Source organism: Acipenser ruthenus, chromosome 5 (assembly GCF_902713425.1).
Source record: "Acipenser ruthenus chromosome 5, fAciRut3.2 maternal haplotype, whole genome shotgun sequence".
NCBI lineage: Eukaryota > Metazoa > Chordata > Actinopteri > Acipenseriformes > Acipenseridae > Acipenser > Acipenser ruthenus.
Window position 1 is genome coordinate 32,475,647 of NC_081193.1, and position 23,252 is coordinate 32,498,898.

Here is a 23,252-nt window from a genome sequence, read left to right on the forward strand (position 1 = left end):
GAAGAGGTGAGTCTTAAGTAGGCGCCGGAATGTGGTCAGGGACTGGGCAGTCCTGACATCTGTAGGAAGGTCATTCCACCACTGCGGAGCAAGGGTGGAGAAGGAGCGGGCTCTGGAGGCAGGGGAGCGTAGCGGAGGTATAGCTAGTCTTCTAGTGCAGGCGGAGCGGAGAGGTCGAGTGGGGGTGTAGGGAGAGATGAGGGTCTGGAGGTAGCTGGGTGCAGTCTGGTCAAGGCATCTGTAGGCTAGTACAAGAGTCTTGAACTGGATGCGAGCGGTGATCGGGAGCCAGTGGAGCGAGTGGAGTAGTGGAGTAGCGTGGGTGAAGCGAGGCAGAGAGAACACCAGGCGGGCAGCTAATTTAAAATTTGGATCTAATTTAAAATCTGGATGTATCCTATTGAATGCTCTTAGAATATTTGCAGAGGCCTTATACATACACTTTTCTGCTTTCCGAGGAATAAGATATGCACTGCAAATCTGATGAGGGAGATACTAAACTAATGAAGAAGTCCTCTGTTGTTACCTTCATAATGAAATGCAGACACACACCATGCTGACAGGTGCAAAAGCAGGTGTATATTGAAAGGCACATTTTCTAAGTCATAGAGCATTTCCATTTTTTTAACACATTTTTAAGAGCATGCTTTACTGACACAATTGTACTGTCTGTCATTTTATCTGCCAATACCAAATGGATGGCATAAACAAGGAGGAACCAATGACACAAACAATGTTTGTGTAGAAACTGTGACAGCAAGGGAATTGAATAAAAAGTAAAGATGCTCTCCACTCAGATGCTTTCCAAAATGTTCTTTGCTGTAAGGAACGAGGTGTAGGCGTTATTTCAGATGGAAGTTTAACGTTTACTAACATATTGTCTAATTTTCCCATATATCTACCTAAAGAAAAAGGTTTTGATGAGCTAGAAGGATCAAACCAAAGATTAACTAACTGCCGTACAACCCCTAGCAAAACACAGTGCATGTAATCAAGAATTATATAAAGTTTGGAATGAACATCAAATCACTAGGCTTAATTCCAACAAAATAAAAATAAAAAAGTAAAATAATAATTAATGTTTCAAAATGATGCATGAAAGCATTTTGGTAACTCAGGGATGTGGATTAACATGCGTTAGCCACATTTAGTCACCCTATTAGAATGTGAATCCTTGTTTAGAAAACAAATGTATTGGTGAGATTTTTTTTTCTTTAACAGCTGAGCACAAGTTTTTTTGCATGCAAGACAAAGGCAGTAAACGCAGCTTCCGGACAAAACTGATTAATGAAGAGAAATTGCTTGCAAGGAGTGCCATATTATTAATAAATTAATAAAAAAGTTCTGAACACAATGTTTCATGAAAAATCTCTTTGAGAGTTTTTGTTTTCTTTTATTTGTATATGGTACATATTTATGTAAATTACATAAATACATCTGATAAAACTATAACTTTAATTATAGATCAGTGATTTTTAGAACATTGTCAGATATTGTGCAATTTGAAAAAACATGCTCTGAATTAACTGTATTGACTGTTGTACAGCCAGTGTCAGCGTGAGGATGCTCTTTGTGCCTTCAGATTTTGTTTGCTTCTCCAGGTCTGCTGGTGTTATTGGGGGATAGAGTGTTGTTTTGTCTTTTCCGCTTCATCATAGTTTTTTAACTGGTGGTTACTGATTATGTCGCTCACAGAGTCAAGGGTGTTATGCATGGATGCCCGCCTTATGTGCAGTGTCACTTTCTGTATGCATTAATGTAAGTTTATTTAGCCATAGAACCTGAAGAAGAGGGCTTCACCGTCTGGTAAGGCCCACCTCGTGCAGTTAACATAACGACAAGGGCCTTACCAGATGGTAAAGCCCTCTTTTGAGGGTTTCTATTGCTATTATAAAATGCTTACGTAAAACAAACAAAACAAACAAAAAAAAAACATTTAAAGTTTTTCTGTTTTTTTTTTTTTTGTGATTTTATGCAGCAACAGTTTTTGTTGATAATGTATACAAATGTTTTCCTCAGTATTCCGAGAGTAATGTGGTTTGCTCAGATTTCCATCTGTGGTCTGGTAGTCTTCACACTTCAGTATCCTAACAGTGGAAGATGATTTATGGGGAGAAGTGCACTGCCAATCTAGAACACCTTTTCGTTGTAGATTTGTGTACACAGTGTTTGCTTTGCTTTTTTGTGAACAGTTTTATAAGCCACACTGCTGCTGAAGAACCAACACCACCGAAATCCCTGTGTAAATATTGCCTTTTGATTTATTTGTGTTATTTCTTGGGGACCCGGGGGTGGTGTTAATGTACTTCATTCAGGGATGAGTTAATATTTCAAAGGAGGAGGCAGTATTGCGGTTTTGGCCCTCCCTTGCGTTATTATTATTATTTATTTCTTAGCAGACGCCCTTATCCAGGGCGACTTATAATTGTTACAAGATATCACATTATTTTTACATACAATTACATTATTTTTTTACACATTATTTTTACATACAATTACCCATTTATACAGTTGGGTTTTTACTGGAGCAATCTAGGTAAAGTACCTTGCTCAAGGGTACAGCAGCAGTGTCCCCCACCTGGGATTGAACCCACAACCCTCCGGTCAACAGTCCAGAGCCCTAACCACTACTCCACACTGCTGCCCGTTAATATGTCACAATTTATGGGAATATACAAATGTAGGGTGCTAAGGATTATGGGAAAATATTTTAGGGGACTCCCTTGATTCGCTTCGAGGCCTTTATTGGGGGATGTAAATGCTTAATAAGGTAAAAACGAGTGTTGCTCTGTTTATTCCTTTCCGAAAATTGTGATTCCTTTTGGAAAAAATCTGCATTTGCTCATGTTAAATAGTACAAAAATAGTACAAAAATTATTTATTTACTTTTTTTACTGTACAGGAAAAGTAACAGTTTGTACAGAAATGTTTTTAAGATGGATTGGGAATAATACAAAAAACAAACTAATATATGGTATGTATCTTTACAATAGAAAGAGGTCTGCAAAACATTAGGTGGTTGAAATAATATCTGCTGTTGTTTAAATATTAAAATCAGAGTCCTGTAGTATGAACTGGTTTGTTTGTGTATTTTTTTTTATAATTTTATGGCAGCACTTTTAAAAATAATTTAGACAAAATATACACTTGTGAATTCTGTGAAATCATACCCATCAAGATGAATACCTTGGGTCATGTTTATTTCAGTCCCTTTCACTCTATCAATTCCACCATCTCATTTAAATTTCCACACCTTTTCTCACCTTAAAGAAAGTGGTGTTGATACAGCATCACAAAAGTGTGTATTGGGTCAAATAATAATACACTCAAAATATATGAACATTTTGACTCAATTCAACCAATAGTTCATTCCTTTGCAGTTTTCTTTCTTACCACTTCACTTATTACAAAGCATTGCTACTGTAGTAGCACTGCACTGAAGACAATTTGTACAACTATAATACCATTTGCATTATTATATGTTTTTGGACATTTCCTATTGAATTATAGCAGTCAAAAGCAAACTATCAACACCTAAAGTATACCAAAGCTCTGTTGTGTTACCAGTGATTCCCTAATTTTCCGAAATCATTTGGCATGTTGTCTGAATGACATCCTTTAGTTTTTCACTCAGATATTTCTGTTAAGTACATAGTTGCAGCAACAAGAAATGGCTGCTTTTAATTGATTTAATAAATGTTTTTTTTTTACCACTTTGCTCAATAGTTTGCTGGCAACACATGGTAAATTACACCTTGTTATTAACAGTTTAGTAATAGTACAATAATAATCTATTTCAATACCAGTAGAAAATATTATAACTTGCTTTTATTATTATTTTGTATTTCTTAGCAGACACCCTTATCCAGGGCAACTTACAATTGTTACAAGATATCACATTATTTTTTACATACAATTACCCATTTACACAGTTGGGTTTTTACTGGAGCAATGTAGTTAAGTACCTTGCTTAAGGGTACAGCAGCAGTGTCTCCCCACCTGGGATTGAATCCACGACCCTCTGGTCAAGAGTCCAGAGCCCTAACCACTACTCCACACTGCTGCCCATTTTTTTTAAATGAATGAAGAATGAACAAAATGTACTTGTATATGATACATTCTGGGTTTCCATAACACATAATAGTACTATAAAATAGACAGTGTTTACATCATATTACAGACATTTCATATATCAGATAATAAGAATTGCAATTAATTCTAGCCACTTACAATACACATATATTTCACTTATTTCTAAATGACCTGTCTTCTAAAGAACTTACTGGACTACAAAGATATTTAAGGGTAGCTTATTACATTTGCATGTCTTGTGATGGAGCAGGCTTATGTTGTCAAGTAGTTTGGTATAATAAATGTTTAAAGACTGTATTATAACGGCAGTACCGTGGCGCTATAGTTATAGTTTTATCTTTGTTTCCATGTTAAATTCAGATTTTCAACCATTAATAACCCCACAATGGTATAAGGTAGAGTAATGTCCTTTGGAACATAACCACTTGTCTCTTTAAACCTTTAAATGGATTTTCAATAGGTTTAGTATTTTAAAAGACAGAAGGGGTGTGAAAACTTAAACAATTTCTCCTGTTTACAGTAAGAATTATAAAGTAATTTTGCAGCAGACCTGGAGAATAAACTGCAATACCTACAGTTACAGAATATCAATTCTACTGATTTTCTGGAAACAAATTAGTCATACAGGATGCCGGGCTAAATATCTTAAAAGTTAGTATAAGTTTCAGTGACTTCTGAAACCAGGGATAAAACAAGGCATAGATAATTGGATTCATGCTGGAGTTAAAATAAACTACCCATGTGAGAGTACCCATCACTACAGGAGGGACAGAAAAATTGATATATGCGTCAACAACAGTAGAAATGTAGTATGGCACCCAACAAAGAAGAAAAACAGCTACTACTATCCCTAATGTTTTTGTTGCTTTTCTTTCAGACCTTTTTGGTATGTTGCTTTTGTTTCCATCAGCAGAACTAATTTGTCGTGCTATAGCATTTATTACTCTTGCATGTCTTTTTGCAACTATAAACACTTTTGTATATACAGTTACCATTGTAGAACAAGGCAAGAGAAAAGTAACTATCAGATCTACTACCGTCCAGGTTGCATTGAATTCCAGAAAACAATCTCCAAGACAAGGATCAATTCCTTCAACATCATTGATATTTCCCTTAAAATAAAATAATAAATATGTGTAAACTACTGATAACATCCAGCTTAATGCAATAAACATCCATGTTAAAGGAATTGTTATTTTAGTAGAGTAAATAAATGGATTGCACACAACAAAGTAACGATCAACAGCAATAAATACCAAATTACTGATAGAAACTGAAGTCAGCACCAGAATAAACATGGTATAGATTGAACACAATATGTCCCCAAAATACCAACAGGTTTCTATGTATTGAATCATGGTGAAAGGCATCACAAATACTCCGATGAGAAAATCTGCTACAGCCAGTGAAAGCAAAAAGAGGTTGGTTGGTGTGTGGAGCTGCTTGAAATGAGAGATAGAAATAATAACCACCAGGTTTCCACACACTGTAAGCATAACAATGCCAGTCCAAAAAATGTACAGGGTCACACGGATTGCTGTTGGATGGATTTCTTTAGGGCAGGATGCATTGCCAGATTGGAAACAATACTGCACTTGTAGCTCAATTAATCCTGTTGAGTTCAAATCCATTGTACAGTATTGCTGAGAAAAACAGAAAGTAAAGTGATCTCACTGAAGTGATGGCTGTGTATATATATATATATATATATATATATATATATATATATATATATATATATATATATGTATATGTAGACACACAGTTCGAGTACAGTTAGATCCTCCCACTCCCCACTCTCTCCAGATGAATTTGCATCAATATGCTTTATTCAGCCCTGTAATTCACTTGGATAATTATGTGCTGTTTAACTTGTTGCTGGAACCTTTTCAGCAATGATCTAAAACATAAAAAAGAGTAAATGAAAATAACTTTTAATTGTCCAGGTGCTGACATATGAGATCACCGCATACAGTGTTTAATCATTTTGTTGCTAACGTCTTGTCATCTAACATCTAAGATGACCACTAAATGGACTGAAACTTGTAATTGCATGTCTTACATGTATTTGTATTACCCACTCGCTGGGGATGAATTATTATTATTATTATTATTATTATTATTATTATTATTATTATTATTATTATTATTATTTATTAATTAATTAATTCATTCATTCATTAGTTTATTTATTTTAATAAATATGTAAAGGTTTATTTTCATATTGAATTTGACATTCTTGCTTCTTAACCAACTGGGAGCAGAGCCTCAACCCCACTAACCCCTAACTGGCTGAGGACTCAGTGGTGCACAGGGACCAGTCCTACTTTGTGCCAAGACAATCCATTTTTGATAATTTGTTTTTAATTAGAGACCTTTTTAATGTGCCCTTTATTTCGTCTAGTTAAGGTGAATAATGGCCTAAACTAGATTTCTGAATATGAAGCCCATGATAAAAGTTTGGTTGCGCACCTATGTGTTTAAAGTAATGAGAATACAGTTAGGCCTTAAGGTTGATTAAGAGAGGAGCTTCTGGGAGTCTTCTCTGGCTGCACAAAAATCACACTGGTGGCTGCTTTTAAGAAATATTGTCCTAGTTTACCTTGTTGTGCCAACAAGGGTTAGAATAAGAAGAGCAGTGTACTGTATATCACATTACAACAGCTCTGTATATCTGAGTTACAGTGTACTGTATATCATATTACAACAGCTCTGTATATCCGAGTGTGACAGGCTGGCTCGCAGTGGTGAGGTGTGGTGACGTCACGGACCAGGAAATAACTGAATCAAAGCAATGGATGGGCGGGTGAAGCTGAATGCAACGGCATTCAGCGTGGATTTATTAATAAACAAACAAAACAAAAGATTTAAACAAACAAAACAGAAACCAAAGGGCACGAGGGCCAAACGACTAAACAGACAAACAAGTAAGTGTCGTGCTGGCTAATCCAGCACGTTTTAGCAATTGTTTTTAAATGTTGTTATTTCTCCTCTTTCTCCTCGCTCTCTCCGCTCCCCGTACTCTCCTCTGTACACTCCACCTGCAGAACGGACAGCTGCCGGTTCTTATACTCTGTACACAGTCTGCACGCATTTGGTAAGGACACTGTCAGCTAGTTAAATCATCATATAAATAATAAAAGACGCGGCGCTTTTACCCGCGCCGCAAACAAAAATACAAATAATAATACATAGGGGCGGGACACTCCGCCACACATGCCCCCCCTTGTGTGCAGCACACATGGCCTTTTCGGCCACCTCCCCCCTTAGTCCCCAAAGTCCCAGTTAGGAGTCCCGGCACAGGAACAGGGGCAGCAACGGACCAAAGGTGGCGGCCACGGTGGGATGTCCTCCTCCCACCCAAACAGCCGTAGCGTTCCAATGGCAGGCGCACAGGCCGGCTCCTCTGGCCAAAAAATTTTTGGGGGTGGTCTCCAGACCTGCCCCCCCTTCTTCATGGCCGGCAGCTCCCCTCCGTGGGGCTCCGGCCACCCTTTCTTCTGCAGCGAAATTGCTGCTGGGGGAGCTGGTCTCCTGACCTCCCCTCCCTTCTTCATGGCTGGCAGCTGCCCTTCATGGGTCTCCAGCCACAGTATTTCCTGCCGCGAAAGTGCGGCTGGGGAAGCTGGTCTTCTGACCTCCCCCCCTTTTCCGTGGCCAGCAGCTCCCCTTCATGGGGCTCCAGCCACAGTATTTCCTGCCGCGAAAGTGCGGCTGGGGGAGCTGGTCTCCTGACCTCCCCCCCTTCTTTGTGGTCGGCAGCTCCCCTTCATGGGGCTCCACCCACAGTATTTCCTGCCGCATGACAGGACTGGTAGCGACCCCAGGCAAAACAGGACCCGCGGGAGGCGAAGGTAGCAGCTGCAGACCTTCGGCAGGCAACGGCAGCGGACCCTAGGGGGGCAACGGTAGCCGCAGCAGACCCTCGGGAGGCGACGGCAGCTGCAGCAGACCCTCAGGAGGCGACGGCAGCCGCAGCAGACCCTCGGGAGGCGACGGCAGCAGCAGCAGCGGACCCTCGGGAGGCGACGGCAGCAGCAGCAGCAGCAGACCCTCGGGAGGCAAACTCGGGAGGGGAGCCCCTGTCCATGGAGGCGGCAGTGGGAGCTCCACTTCTCCCTCATTCCCTGTAACTGGTGGCTCTCCAGGCGATGCGGAGCAACAGGCAGCCCCAGGCTATGCGGAGCAATAGGCAGCCCCAGGCGATGCGGAGCAACAGGCAGCCCCAGGCGATGCGAAGCAGGCATCCTTTTGCGGTGCGAAGCAGGCATCCTTGGGCGGTGCGAAGCAGGCATCCTTGGGCGGTATGTGGCAGGGCAGGAGCAGTCCTTCCCATAACAGTGGATGTGAAACCAGCAGGTATTCACCCTCTGCTGGTGGAGGTGGAGATAGAACCAGCAGGTATTCACCCTCTGCTGGTGGAGGTGGGAGGGGCAAGCAGTCCTCCCACGACGGCTGAGGCGGAACCAGCAGGCATTCACCCTCTGCTGGTGGAGCTGGGAGTGGTAAGCAGTCCTCCCACGGCGGCTGAGACGGAACCAGCAGACATTCACCCTCTGCTGGTGGAGGTGGGAGGGGCAAGCAGTCCTCCCACAGCGGTTGAGGCAGAACCAGCAGGCATTCACCCTCTGCTGGTGGAGGTGGCGGAGGCAGAGGCAGCTCCTGCTGCTCTGCTCCTGGCGGTGGATGAGGCAGAGGCAGCTCCTGCTGCTCTGCCCCTAGCGGTGGTGGAGGCAGAGGCAGCTCCCGCTGGTCTGCTCCTGGTGGTGGAAGCGGTGGAGGTGGCGGAGGCAGAGGCAGCTCTTGCTGCTCTGCTCCTGGTGGTGGAGGCAGAGGCAGCAGGTATTCTTCCTCTGCTGCTGGAGGCCTGGGCGCTGGATGCACGGGCTCCCCCGCTCTGGGCGCTGGATGCACGGGCTCCCCCCCTCTGGGCGCTGGATGCACGGGCTCCCCCCCTCTGGGCGCTGGATGCTCGCGCTCCCCCCCTCTGGGCGCTGGATGCTCCTCTTCATAATAGCAGAAGGGACAGTTGGCAAATTGATGCTTCTGGTCGCAGAGGGGGCACAGCTCCGATGGCTGGCTATATCTCCCTCGGTGTCTGGCCATTAGGCGACACTCCTCCTCCCTGTCCTTCACCTCTCGGTCTTCCACTATTTGAAAAAAACAAAAAAAAAAGTCCTTTCCTTTCCTGGTCCGGAGTGTTGGAGTCATTGTTTGTCCCACGCAGGACATGTGACAGGCTGGCTCGCAGTGGTGAGGTGTGGTGACGTCACGGACCAGGAAATAACTGAATCAAAGCAATGGATGGGCGGGTGAAGCTGAATGCAATGGCATCCAGCGTGGATTTATTAATAAACAAACAAAACAAAAGATTTAAACAAACAAAACAGAAACCAAAGGACACGAGGGCCAAACGACTAAACAGACAAACAAGTAAGTGTCGTGCTGGCTAATCCAGCACGTTTTAGCAATTGTTTTTAAATGTCGTTAGTCCTCCTCTTTCTCCTCGCTCTCTCTGCTCCCTGTACTCTCCTCTGTACACTCCACCTGCAGAACGGACAGCTGCCAGTTCTTATACTCTGGCCGAGGGGTTGACTAGCTGTTAATTAACTTACTACCCCTCGGCCACAGTCTGCATGCGTTTGGTAAGGATGCATGACTGTCAGCTAATAATAATACATAGGGGCGGGACACTCCGCCACACTGAGTTACAGTGTACTGTATATCACATTACAACAGCTCTGTATATCTGAGCTACAGTGTACTGTATATCTGAGTTACAGTGTACTGTATATCATATTACAACAGCTCTGTATATCTGAGTTACAGTGTACTGTGTATCACATTACAACAGCTCTGTATATCTGAGTTACAGTGTACTGTGTATCACATTACAACAGCTCTGTATATCTGAGTGCACAGTGTACTGTGTATCACATTACAACAGCTCTGTATATCTGAGTTACAGTCTACTGTGTATCACATTACAACAGCTCTGTATATCTGAGTGCACAGTGTACTGTGTATCACATTACAACAGCTCTGTATATCTGAGTTACAGTGTACTGTGTATCACATTACAACAGCTCTGTATATCTGAGTTACAGTGTACTGTGTATCACATTACAACAGCTCTGTATATCTGAGTGCACAGTGTACTGTGTATCACATTACAACAGCTCTGTATATCTGAGTTACAGTGTACTGTGTATCACATTACAACAGCTCTGTATATCTGAGTTACACTGTACTGTGTATCACATTACAACAGCTCTGTATATCTGAGTGCACAGTGTACTGTGTATCACATTACAACAGCTCTGTATATCTGAGTTACAGTGTACTGTGTATCACATTACAACAGCTCTGTATATCTGAGTTACAGTGTACTGTGTATCACATTACAACAGCTCTGTATATCTGAGTTACAGTGTACTGTGTATCACATTACAACAGCTCTGTATATCTGAGTTACACTGTACTGTGTATCACATTACAACAGCTCTGTATATCTGAGTTACAGTGTACTGTGTATCACATTACAACAGCTCTGTATATCTGAGTTACAGTGTACTGTGTATCACATTACAACAGCTCTGTATATCTGAGTTACAGTGTACTGTGTATCACATTACAACAGCTCTGTATATCTGAGTTACACTGTACTGTGTATCACATTACAACAGCTCTGTATATCTGAGTTACAGTGTACTGTGTATCACATTACAACAGCTCTGTATATCTGAGTTACAGTGTACTGTGTATCACATTACAACAGCTCTGTATATCTGAGTTACAGTGTACTGTGTATCACATTACAACAGCTCTGTATATCTGAGTGCACAGTGTACTGTGTATCACATTACAACAGCTCTGTATATCTGAGTTACAGTGTACTGTGTATCACATTACAACAGCTCTGTATATCTGAGTTACACTGTACTGTGTATCACATTACAACAGCTCTGTATATCTGAGTTACAGTGTACTGTGTATCACATTACAACAGCTCTGTATATCTGAGTGCACAGTGTACTGTGTATCACATTACAACAGCTCTGTATATCTGAGTTACAGTGTACTGTGTATCACATTACAACAGCTCTGTATATCTGAGTTACAGTGTACTGTGTATCACATTACAACAGCTCTGTATATCTGAGTTACAGTGTACTGTGTATCACATTACAACAGCTCTGTATATCTGAGTTACACTGTACTGTGTATCACATTACAACAGCTCTGTATATCTGAGTTACAGTGTACTGTGTATCACATTACAACAGCTCTGTATATCTGAGTTACAGTCTACTGTGTATCACATTACAACAGCTCTGTATATCTGAGTTACAGTGTACTGTGTATCACATTACAACAGCTCTGTATATCTGAGTTACACTGTACTGTGTATCACATTACAACAGCTCTGTATATCTGAGTTACAGTGTACTGTGTATCACATTACAACAGCTCTGTATATCTGAGTTACAGTGTACTGTATGTAAAAACAATAAAACAAAATGACACAAATGTTTTGCATAACTCTATTGTGCTGGGATAGCGCTAGATAAATACATAACATGTGAATTGTATAGCCAAGAAGATGGCAGTACAAAATGTCCTTTTAGAATTAAAAACAGGCAGATGACATCCCCCACTATACTGACTGCAGTAAAGACTAACTGAGGATAGTAGGCAAGTTCATTTTTTTGCAGAACAACTCCTGAATGAGTGTGACAGGGTGACTGAGAGCAGTTTCTACCTTGCACTTACATACATTATGTGTGAGTGCTATGTAAAAAATATATATGTACATAACTGATTTTTTTTATTTTGTACCCTCCTTTGTAACCTTATTCATACTCAAATCTTACAGTCTAAGTGTACAGTCACACCATTTGTATTAGATTAAACAAGAATAAATAATATAAATAAGGTATTCCAGATCATGTTTGTTTTTAAGACAATCGTGTCTGCTGTGTCGGGTTTGAAATATGCAGATTCGGAAAGACCCACACAGCAAATGATTACGTGCATAATAAAATACAAAACATTTTTAAATATATTACTTCCAAAGTATGTGTATGCATTTCAAAAATAAATAAATCTATAGTTTATAGAGCAGCCCTACAGTTATTGATGGAATGTTCTACACTGTTTGCAAATCTACATTATTTCAATTAGAAAATATATATATATAAATTAGAATATTGTTTTAAAAAAGTATGTTCTCTCTGTCGCTTGCTTGCTCACTTGCTATTGATGTTCCCGATTTGTAATGGGATCGGCTGTGCCTGCGTTTGAAATAAACCTCTCCTTACCTGGTTAGTTTGAGAAACAGTTGTCACTCTCTGCGGCGTCATTAAAATCGCTCAATGCTTACATGCAAATGTAAATGGTCACTTTGTGAGAAAATAAGGACCAGAAATGCATTTTACGGCACTGCATTATATTGCTTTCCAAGTACAAGTAATGTATATGCACATTGTGGTTTCTGTTCACATATTAGTAAACTTGTTGTTAACAGTTAATAAACTAAAAAGGTATCTCTTAAAGTAACATATGACCAAATTGTGTATTTCTCTGTAAATATGCCCGTTGCTAAATAGGGCCTGTTGTATAAAACTTATGATGACTTTTGGCTCCCATAATGAAATGTTCTTTTTTCTGAACATGGAATTTCATCATACTGCCATCGTACCAAGTGTTGAGTGCCTGGAGGGTGTAGGCCAGTGTCATTTTGATTCAATTTACATCGTTCCATGGGTCAAAATACATCAAATTCTAGGGACAATTTGAAGAATCATCATATTACTGAGACAGAAATACACTTTCTTATCTCCTGTAATTTCAGAATAAATAATGTAAGGGCCAATGAAACTCAAAAGTAGAGTTTCTGGAATTTTCTAACAGGCTTTTCTGAATAGTCTCTAAACACGTTAATCTGTTTATAATGTATTTATTTTATAAATATAAATTACAAATGCAATATAAAGTCAAGATAGATGCAGTTTAACACAAAGGTTCTCTTATAATAACTATAAGCCATGTGACAGAGAGAGTGAAGGTATTTGAGCTGTAATTCTCCCTCCCGACCAGAACAGGTGCTGTGTAAGGTTGGTCGTATGTTTTCTCCATCAACTGGTGAACTCGGCAGTAGGTGGAAACTGGAAGTCGGCCATCTTGGGAAAAACACGTAACTGCAAGTACTGCAAGTAAACAATTCCATTGCGAGCAGATACGGGTCAGGCAATGATTGGATAAACCATGGCGCTGGGCTGATTGCAGGGAGGAGTTTGGTGGTACAAGGGGGATGCAGTTGTGTGAGTACGGCCCCTTACACTGACTAGGTAAACCTAAAACGGAGCGCTGTTTGTTTGTTTTGTTTTGTCTATGTCTGCAGAGGATTGACCACCAGGGAGCTGCCACTAACCAGCCAGCATAACCACCTGGAGCACTTGTGATTCACTGCACAGCACAACACAGCACAGCACCAACAGTTTGGGACACCGCACACTTTCCGTGTGCAATTATTGGATTACTATTGTACTGTAAATGTATTATTTGGGACTGCCCATCGTGTACCCCCCGACACCATAGTTGGTAGAGGGGCGGATTATTATTTAAAGGAACAAACACTGTTGTTTTTGTACTGGAAAATACTGCGTGGACATTCAATTATTCCCCATACCACTTACATCTTGTCACAGCCATTATAGCCTTTTTTTGAAAATTGAGTTGGTTTGAGTTAAGAATTGTATATCTTTTATTGACATATTTTGTTTTAACTTGAAATTCACACTATATTGAAGCTACTGATGGTCACATTGCTGAATGAAGAGACAAAACACACACAGCAATAGCACAGAGTTCAACAAATAAGCAATGGAATTAATAGTAGCGGAAGCACATTAGCACAACTTTTGCAAAGCTTTTTGTTTTGAGTACTGATGTATTCCAGAATAAATCACATCACAGACACATGTTCTTTATGACATCGACCTTACCATATTTCGTTTTTACCATGATTTATTCTGGATATCGTTAAAGTTAATGTCACCTGCTTTAAAAAATCATAGTTGAGGCACCTGACTCAGCCACTTGGTGGTATTTCTATTCATCAACAACCTCTTTTCAATAAATATCACAATTGACTAAGTAAACATTGGTATATAAACATGAATAGAAAACAAATATAGCTGGATGTTTAAACTTGTATGTTAGTTATCAAGCAGTATATTATAGTACTAGAACTGTGAGTGTCTGTGAATGGGTTATAGCGCCAACAACATTAACAGATCTCTGCTTTCAGCCTTGGTATGTTCATTGGTATTTGTGCTGATAAAATCGAAGTTTTCAAAGTTTAGAACATCATTTTAATCACTTGAGAAATTCATCATTTTCTGCAACTGCTGTAAAATACAGTATATAGTCAAAGGTATTAGGTTGAATGGGACTTAACTAAGAAAATACTATTATTGGTTTTATATTGCATTTAAATATAATAATGTTGCTGTTTAAATGCAATGGTAATTCCCAAATTACCTTTGAAGTCTGTCGTTTTCAGAGGTACGCATGATTTGCAGGCTGTGTTATACTTTACAATTACCAACCGTCTTAAATTAGTATTTTTTAATGGTACATAAACACCTGTATGGTACCAACATCTTGTTTTCTTACCCCAACTCCCCCTCTAGCACCACCTTGGATGCAACACAAAAGTGTTCACCCTTTCATTTTAAAATTATTATTACGTAACTTCTGAAAACAATACAAAATACAATATGAGCAATGTGGAGCTCAAAAGATAGAGATTTTTTTTATTTTAAAATCTCTTTTTATTAGAGCAACAGACTAGGGTTGGAACAATAATCGATAATCGTGATATTATCGATAATGTTTTTGCATCGATAATTGTATTGCGTTGAAAAATAATTATTGATAATCATTTTATCATCCGTTACCCACTATGATATGCTTGTGTGTAACAGTGACTCTGCATTGAAGCATTAAGACAGGACTTAACTGTCTGCGTGAGACGCAACACGTGATCTGTGCGCGCTGCGTAGTGGGAAGTTGTAACATGTGACGTAAGATTCACTGAGTAAAGTCAAACGTTTGAGCTAATGGCGATGGCAACTACAGAAACTACCAAACCTTCCGAAAATATTTTAGAAAAAAGAATCAGCATCAGTCCTGTGTGGCAGTTTTTTGGAGTGACAGAAAGTGATCCGCAAGGTAATAAGCCCGTCTGTAGGTAGTATGGAAAAGCTGATATTTTTTAATCGCAATTTATAATTTTTTTTTTTTTTTTTAAACACTTTTTTTAATAAGTAGCCTATATTTCAAAAGTTGAAAAGCTACCAAACAAACATTTGGTTATATTATTTGTGCTTTTTTATAACCAGCCATTGTTTCATAACTTTTATTAAAGATGCTGGTCTTTTTGAAAATTGTCTAGTTTTATTTCTTCTAAACTCGTAGAGGCAGTTGTCATATTGCTCAAGTATATACAGCTTTAAATTTGGTAAATTCCAAGACATTTTACATATGTTATTTTTTCAGCCGATAATCATGATTATCGTGATAATTTACAGCCGATAATTGATAACGGAAAATGTCATTATCGTCCAGCCCTACAACAGACTACCTTAAGGTAATGAATCAAGAGGTTTTCTCTACTATATTTTTTAAATGAAAATACATGAATGAGGTATAAACAAAACATTAATTGTACTTTAAATATCCCAACATAAGCACTAAGGTATCATCCATGATTAAATTTTATAAAACTGAGTGTTTGAAAGGACTGGTTTGGTTACCATTAAAACCTGGATTTGACTAATCTTAAATACAACGCTTTTTTAAAATGTTGAATGAGCCCTACTGTCGATGGGGGCAATATTAGTAGATTTGGGGTCTAACCCTGAGTGCTTCTGTCCTCCAGTTTCCTGGATTGCACCCTGTGCTCTGACAATTAAGGAAATGTATGGTAGGGTGCAAATTCTAGACAATTTTATAAAAAGGTGGACAATTCCTATGTATTGCTTTATTCATTTAGAAAAAAATAATGCTAAAATGTTGAACAGAATTCTTCAAACCTTAAAAAATAAAAACATACAGTTCCAATTTAAGTATTTAAATCAGTACAAATATAACAATATTACAGGTTATGGTCACATTGTAGGAATACATTTCTAAAACATATCAGAATTGTTAATGCTCATAGAATAAGATAATTAATTTCAGAGAAATATAATTAAATACAAAAAGTATAAAAGATGAAAACTGAAATCTTAAACCATCTAATTGTATAAGAGTCTTTTCAATATATAACTTTATACAGCTTTGTTTTTTAAATAAGTTGTATATATTACCATACAAGTAATATTCAATATATATATATATATATATATATATATATATATATATATATATATATATATATATATATATATATAAGTAAAAAAAAAAATATATCAGTTGCTTTCTGGAAACAAATTTATGAAGGAGGAATCTGGGCTAAATATTTTGCATGTCACAATAACATTTAGCGCTTTCTGAAACCAAGGATAAAATAAAGCATAAATAATTGGGTTAAAGCCAGAATTGAAATATCCCAGCCATTGCAGTGCATCAACTACTATTGGGGGAGTGGAGAAGTTTAGAAATGGATCAATTAGACTGTTAACAAAGAATGGTAACCAGCAAACAACAAATACACCTATTACAATAGTTAATGTCTTAGTCGCTTTTCCTTCCTTACTTCGCGGTGCTTTGACTTTCCTTTCTTCTATTGGCTGCATTTGGTCTTCAATTGTGTTGATTACTCTTTCATGCCTTTTTGCCACAGTAAGGATCTTTGCGTAAAGGCACAGCATCACAGAACATGGTAGGAAAAATGTGACCATTGTATCTAATGTACCCCATACAGCATTAAAAACAATTATACAGTCTCCTGGACAAGGATCAAAACCTTCCAGACCTTCAGTATTGCCTTTAAAATAAATGATTGCACATATGTAAAGTATTCCAACTATCCAACTAATTGCAACAAACAGCCATGCCACACGCATTGTTATTTTGGCAGTGTACAGCAATGGATCACACACTGCAAAATAACGATCAACAGCAATGAATATCAAATGGAAAACAGAAATAGTTGACAAAGCCATGTCAATATTGGAGTGGAAAAGGCAGAATGTATCCCCAAAATACCAACAGGTTTCAATAGACCTAACCATACTGAATGGCATCACAAACAGTCCTAGAACAAAATCTGCTACAGCCAGTGAAAGCACAAGGATGTTAGTTGGTGTATGGAGCTGTTTGAAATGAGAGATGGAAATGATCACTAGCAGGTTTCCACACACTGTAATCAGTATTCCACTTAAAAAAATAATGTAAAGAATTGCATGTATTTCTGTGGAGCGTTTCTCTTTGGGACAAGTAGTGTTATCAGATGGAAAACAATACTGTACATTTTCTATCTCCTTCAGTTTTGATAAATCCATTGTTTTATGTTGCTGACTGAATGGTAAAAGTTTGATTCCTTGAAACTCTAGAAGGTAGCCCAGGTCCTTTGCTTTACATCTGCGGAGTTGCTGTATTTATAGAATACTGATAAGTGTTTGCCACTCCCACTCTCTCTCTCTCTCTCTCTCTCTCTCTCTCTCTCTCTCTCTCTCTCTCTCTCTCTCTCTCTCTCTCTCTCAAATTCAAACTGGCTTTATTAGCATGTCAGGAGTGATCCAATGTTGCCAAAACATTTCAACATAAATGTTACATAAAATAAAATATAATGTTAATAACACACAATATCCCCCCCTCCCCCCCGTCTAATTTAACAATAAACAGTGAATTTCTATTGAGTGTCTACACACTGTCCCTCAGGCTGTGGCAGGCACACACATACTGGGCTGCCAGCTCTGTTGTCAGAGCCTCCTCTCCCAGCAGGATCCGCAGTTTCTCAGGGTCAGGCAGGTGTGGAAACTGGGTCAACTGACTCAAGAATTTAGGGAGGTATGTGTCCCTTATTTGGCAGTATTTGGAGCAGGACAGCAGGAAGTGCACCTCTGTTTTGACTGTTTTCTCTCTCTCTCTCTCTCTCTCTCTCTCTCTCTCTCTCTCTCTCTCTCTCTCTCACTATATTTAAGCACATGTAATTACATGTGCTTGATCCACCTGATGAAATATTTATAAGTAAACATATTGATTTATATTGATTTAAATATCAGGAGAGTTTCAAGACTTCTCACATGCAAACAAACACACTAGAATAACTTTGAACATTAAACTGTAATATATACAGTACATTACAGACGTTTACTAAAGTTTTGCTTGGACTGAGTCTCTGAAAACATAGTCACTGTGTCAAACCTATTTCTGTTTGACTCCAATATCCATTACTGATGTGCACCGCTGAACCAGTTTAGTGCCTCTGACAAATACATTGTTAAACACATGTCTGCATCAGCATGTGTACTTTATAAAAAGATTTGACATTTGAGCAATTTGATTAAAATATAAAATTATATTTTTCAGTAAAGTTAAACAATAATCTGTTAATTGGCGAAGGTGTAATTTGTCATTGGGATACCATTTCAGTTAAAAAAATAAATAATACATAAATACATTTCAACATTATAAGCCTAGAACTGGATACAAAAACAAGCAATTTGGTTGCTTACTACACATATCTTTAATCATCTACGAATGCCTCTACAGAACAAAATATTCAAAGTGTGAGCTCATGAAACAGACGGAGGTAAAACTGTTTTCAACATATTTTTATTTTAAAAACAGCCTATAATAGCATTATACCAAGGCATTTCCATGGGAATTAATAACCGTCCAGCATGGCAGGCCACTGTCCCAAGGAAATGCCACAACCCTTAATTGTTATTGCTTACTCATTAGTGCACTGGGCCCTATCATGGCATAAAAAGCCACATTAAAACCTGTGATATCTGGAAAATGATGGTAATTGATTCCCTTGTTTAGGTAATTCCCTGTAAATAACTCTCCCAAGAGTCTCAGCTAATCTGTTGTGGAAGCTGGGAGATGCAATGAAGTATGGTAGTTGCTGCTGAAAACATTAGGAGAAAATCTGTGACTGCACACATCACATTGCAGTGGGGGGTTATTATTTAAATTGTTATCTTTTATGGAGGTAATGGATGCATTTCTAAATGGGTCACAATAACTGAATGTGGACTTAATCTCCCCTTTTGTGGGTCTTTCAAATACTGTAATGTGTTGTGACTGCCTTGTCATTTCATTGCCTGTTTTGAGTGCTATATGCTTTCTGTACATTCACCAACGTTATCACATGCAGAAATATATTAAAGGGATGGGATGCCCTATTTTTGCCTACATTTTCATAATATTTAATCCCTTACCTGTTTAATATTGTATGTTATGTGTTGTGTTTAATTCCCTATTTTGGTTTCTGCTTAAATTATTATTTGCAACCATTCCAGCAAAAATTATTGTTGAACTGAAGGCTACATGAAGAGCGTTTTACGCAGGACAGACATCTGGCCTCCCGACAGGTGGAGGCACTAAAGGTGGAGCATGCCTTAAGCATAGGGTCCGGTTGCGGTGGTGATATTGGGAAGGTGTTTCAGGTTGTGCTGATATGAAAACTGGGTTATGTCACAAGCATAACCGAGTAGCGGTTGGCTGTGACAGGTGGACAGAGGCGTAGCCTGGGGTACATAAGGGGACTTATGAATCGTCTGCACTACACAGTAGTGGCATAATGGCCGTATTTGTCCCTCATTATTGGGTAATACTTTTGAATTAATAAAATGTGTCAATTATTGAATTATTCATTAGATCAGTTGATTGGAGTTGATATACAAACAATGAGTTATACAAAAAAATACAAAAAAAAAATACAGTAAATTATATTTACTTTTAGAAGTATAATCATTATTTGTGAGCTAGGTATTGTTTTTATTTAACCAATAGAACCCGAAGAAGAGGGCCTTCGGCTCGGGACATTTAACGACATCAAGCAGGCCTTACCAGATGGTAAAAGCCTTTTAAGATGGTTCTATAGCTATTAGAAAAATAAAAAAAAATAACATCTACATCCAGTTGTTTGATTTCTTCAACTCATCATTCAAACCAGACTAGTTGCTATTGTGGTTACTGTATTGCCACTGACAACAAACACTATTCTATTTTTTTTTAACTTTATTTGCTTTGATAAATTTAAATAGATAGATAGGAGCACATAGTAAGAGTTTGGACCAGCAGCATACAAGGAAGGGAGCCAGAGTGTTAGAACAGCACTGTATGGTGTTTGCAGTTTCACAGTAACACAGAACAGTGGGGGGATTAGGATCATTATTCTACTGGGAGTGGGTTAATAAAACCTGATAGTACTGTATTTTTGAGAAGCTGAACACAGGCCACACTAGCTCCATGGCTTGCTACAAACTCTGTTGGAGATGGTTTTGCAATTGCAATAACACAGCACATCTTTGGGGAAGCGACAAATACATTCACACAAAAGATACAAAAGTATGCAAAGAAACTAACATCTGTAGGTAGCAAATGTTAATGTTCTATAAACATCTATTGTAGCATTCTACAAAGGTAATATGCCAGTGACAATTTGAAAGACTTTGCAAAAGTGGGTTAATTCCTTCAGAACAATGTTTACAGTAGGATGTAGAAAGAAGAGGTAGAGTAATTTAATTTCACATCCGCCTTGTTGTAATCATCTGTTTACATCAACATAAAAATTATATTATAACTGCAATACTAAATGGCAAAACAATGATACATTAAACATGGATAAATCAGAAAGAAAACCAAAAAGGACAATTTTAGTATGTTTATCATACAAGATATTTATTACTCCATGGTTTAATTCAATATAGTAGATATAGTTTGTGAGCAAAGGCACTAAATATTTTTGATCATGATCATTTGAATATATATATATATATATAATAATCAGAAAATGAGCTAAGGATGTATGATCTATTCATTTCAATCTATCAAATCTATTTGGAATATATATTACTACACATACATAATTTGAATGTGTTCAGCAGACACCAAGAAAGTTAATGCCAGTAAATACAGCCAGTGTAAATAATTGATAAAACAATACTATTTATTATATACAAGTCTTACATAAAAATCTGATCAAAATAATGACATGCATATAATCTAATTTTAACTGAGAGCGAAAGTTTCTGTCATGTAAAACAATCCGTTGAATAAATGTTACCAAGGTACGTGAACAATCTTTTTAAAAGGACACACAATAAGAACTACTGTAGGTAACAAGGTGTTTCTTTTTTCAGACCTCATTTAGCCCTCTGGAAGTGAAAGATTTAAAAGGCACATATAAAATATTTTGAGTTACAACTTTTAAAATAGGCACACATTAATAAATTGATATGTCAGGTTATACAATCTGTTTTCCTGTTGAAAATCATGTAAGTATCTTAAATGAGCCATATATACATACATACATTATTCAGCGTACAGTTGCATTGTTGAAGAGTTAGTGCAGAATATCTGGAATGTAACAATAAGCTTCAGTGCCTTTCGAAACCATGGGTAAAAGAAAGCATATATCAGTGGATTAAAGGTAGAATTAATGTAACCTAACCAAATTAAACCATCAAATACAACTGATGGTGTGGTGAAATTGATATAGACATCAATCATTGTGTCTGTGAAGTAAGGTACCCAGCAAACAAGAAAGACCCCCATTACTATCCCTAATGTTTTAGCAGCTTTTTGTTCTCTACTACGCTTGGCTCTGCTTTTTTTGTCTTCTTTGGAATGTGTTCTGCTTTCCATACTCTGTATCATCCTTGCCTGCTTTTTAGCAACAGTGAAAATGCGTGCATATATACCTATCATTGCAAAACATGGTACAAAAAAAGTCACTGCATCCAACATTGCCCATAATTTATTAAACAGGAGTAAACAGCCACCCTCACATGACAATATGGCAACTAAATCTTCTAGACCTTTGTCATTGGATTTGGTGTAAATTAATCCAAAACTGTATATAGCTGGCAACACCCAACCAAGAGCAATAAATAGCCAAGCCACTCTGAAGCTAATTTTACTTGCATAGCGAAGTGGATCACACACTGCATAATAACGATCAATGGCAATGAAGCACAAGTTGAAAATTGAAGCTGTACAAAGCAAGACGTCTATACAGGTGTGCAGTGTGCAAAAGACAGGCCCCATATACCAACAGTTTTCAACTGTTCTTATCATGCTAAAGGGAAGCACACATATCCCTAGGAGAAGGTCTGCTGTGGCCAGTGAAAGGACAAGTAAATTATTTGGTGTGTGAAGCTGTTTGAAGTGTGAGATAGAAATGATCACAACTAGATTTCCACCTATCGTGATCAGAACAGTCAAAACAAGCACAAAATACATGGCTGTTCTCACACCAACAGATCTAGACATCTTTACACAAGATGTGTGCACATTTTGAAAGCAGTACTCTACAGAGTCCATTTCCATTATAGTTGAATTCATTGTTTTAAGGAAAGAATTCAAACTGTGTTCTTGCAAGTTTCTGTCAGCACTGAATCTGAAAGAGACAAACCAAACACAAAGTTCAAAATCATCCACTGGAGTAGCAGAGAAAATGTTATTTATTTTTGTTTTGCAATTCATACTGAAAACAGAAGCTCATTAATGGTAGTTACTATAATGAAGCGATTATTATTAACTATTACAAGTATCTTTTTTGTTGTTTAGTAAACTATATGTTCATAATATTTCACTGTTTACCTTTAATATCATATTTTCAATTAAAAGAACCCAACATATATGTTTCTTATATAGTACAATCTGTTGTTATTAATGATATATTATGCATTACTTTTTCATTTATAATTTCAAAATATCAATTTTGCAGTTATTTGTGACAATGAGTAACCAAGTGAACAACTGTGATCCTGTTTTTAATTGAATTTGTAATACAGAAACATATCCTTTGCTCCTACATATGCCAATATCTTCAGAACTGATTTGCTGAGCAAAGCACCTACAAAAGCACTGTGGGTATGAATAGCTCGCCTACAAAGAAATTCCAGCATTCCACCAATCTTTTAGATGTATGATCATAGCAGGTGAACTATTGTTTAAATTGTTAATCCTGT

At 38.0% G+C, this 23,252-nt stretch overlaps 3 protein-coding genes across 3 annotated transcripts; all 3 read right to left on the reverse strand.

Annotated features, from left to right (window-relative positions):
* Positions 1–4,685: 4,685 nt before the first annotated feature.
* LOC117403180 (trace amine-associated receptor 13c-like) lies at positions 4,686–5,723 on the reverse strand. The gene has a single exon (XM_034005183.3). The coding sequence runs from the start codon at positions 5,721–5,723 to the stop codon at positions 4,686–4,688; it is 1,038 nt and encodes a 345-aa protein (XP_033861074.3).
* Positions 5,724–16,571: 10,848 nt separating this feature from the next.
* On the reverse strand, positions 16,572–17,606 carry LOC117403258 (trace amine-associated receptor 13c-like). The gene has a single exon (XM_059024771.1). The coding sequence runs from the start codon at positions 17,604–17,606 to the stop codon at positions 16,572–16,574; it is 1,035 nt and encodes a 344-aa protein (XP_058880754.1).
* A 3,731-nt stretch (positions 17,607–21,337) lies between these two features.
* On the reverse strand, positions 21,338–22,551 carry LOC117403179 (trace amine-associated receptor 1-like). Its single transcript, XM_059024778.1, has 3 exons — positions 22,311–22,551; positions 22,068–22,238; positions 21,338–21,980 (listed from the first exon to the last, which is right to left on the reverse strand). Exons 1-3 carry the CDS (start codon positions 22,549–22,551, stop codon positions 21,592–21,594), a joined length of 801 nt encoding a protein of 266 aa, XP_058880761.1. The 3' UTR covers positions 21,338–21,591.
* Between the last annotated feature and the right edge of the window lie 701 nt (positions 22,552–23,252).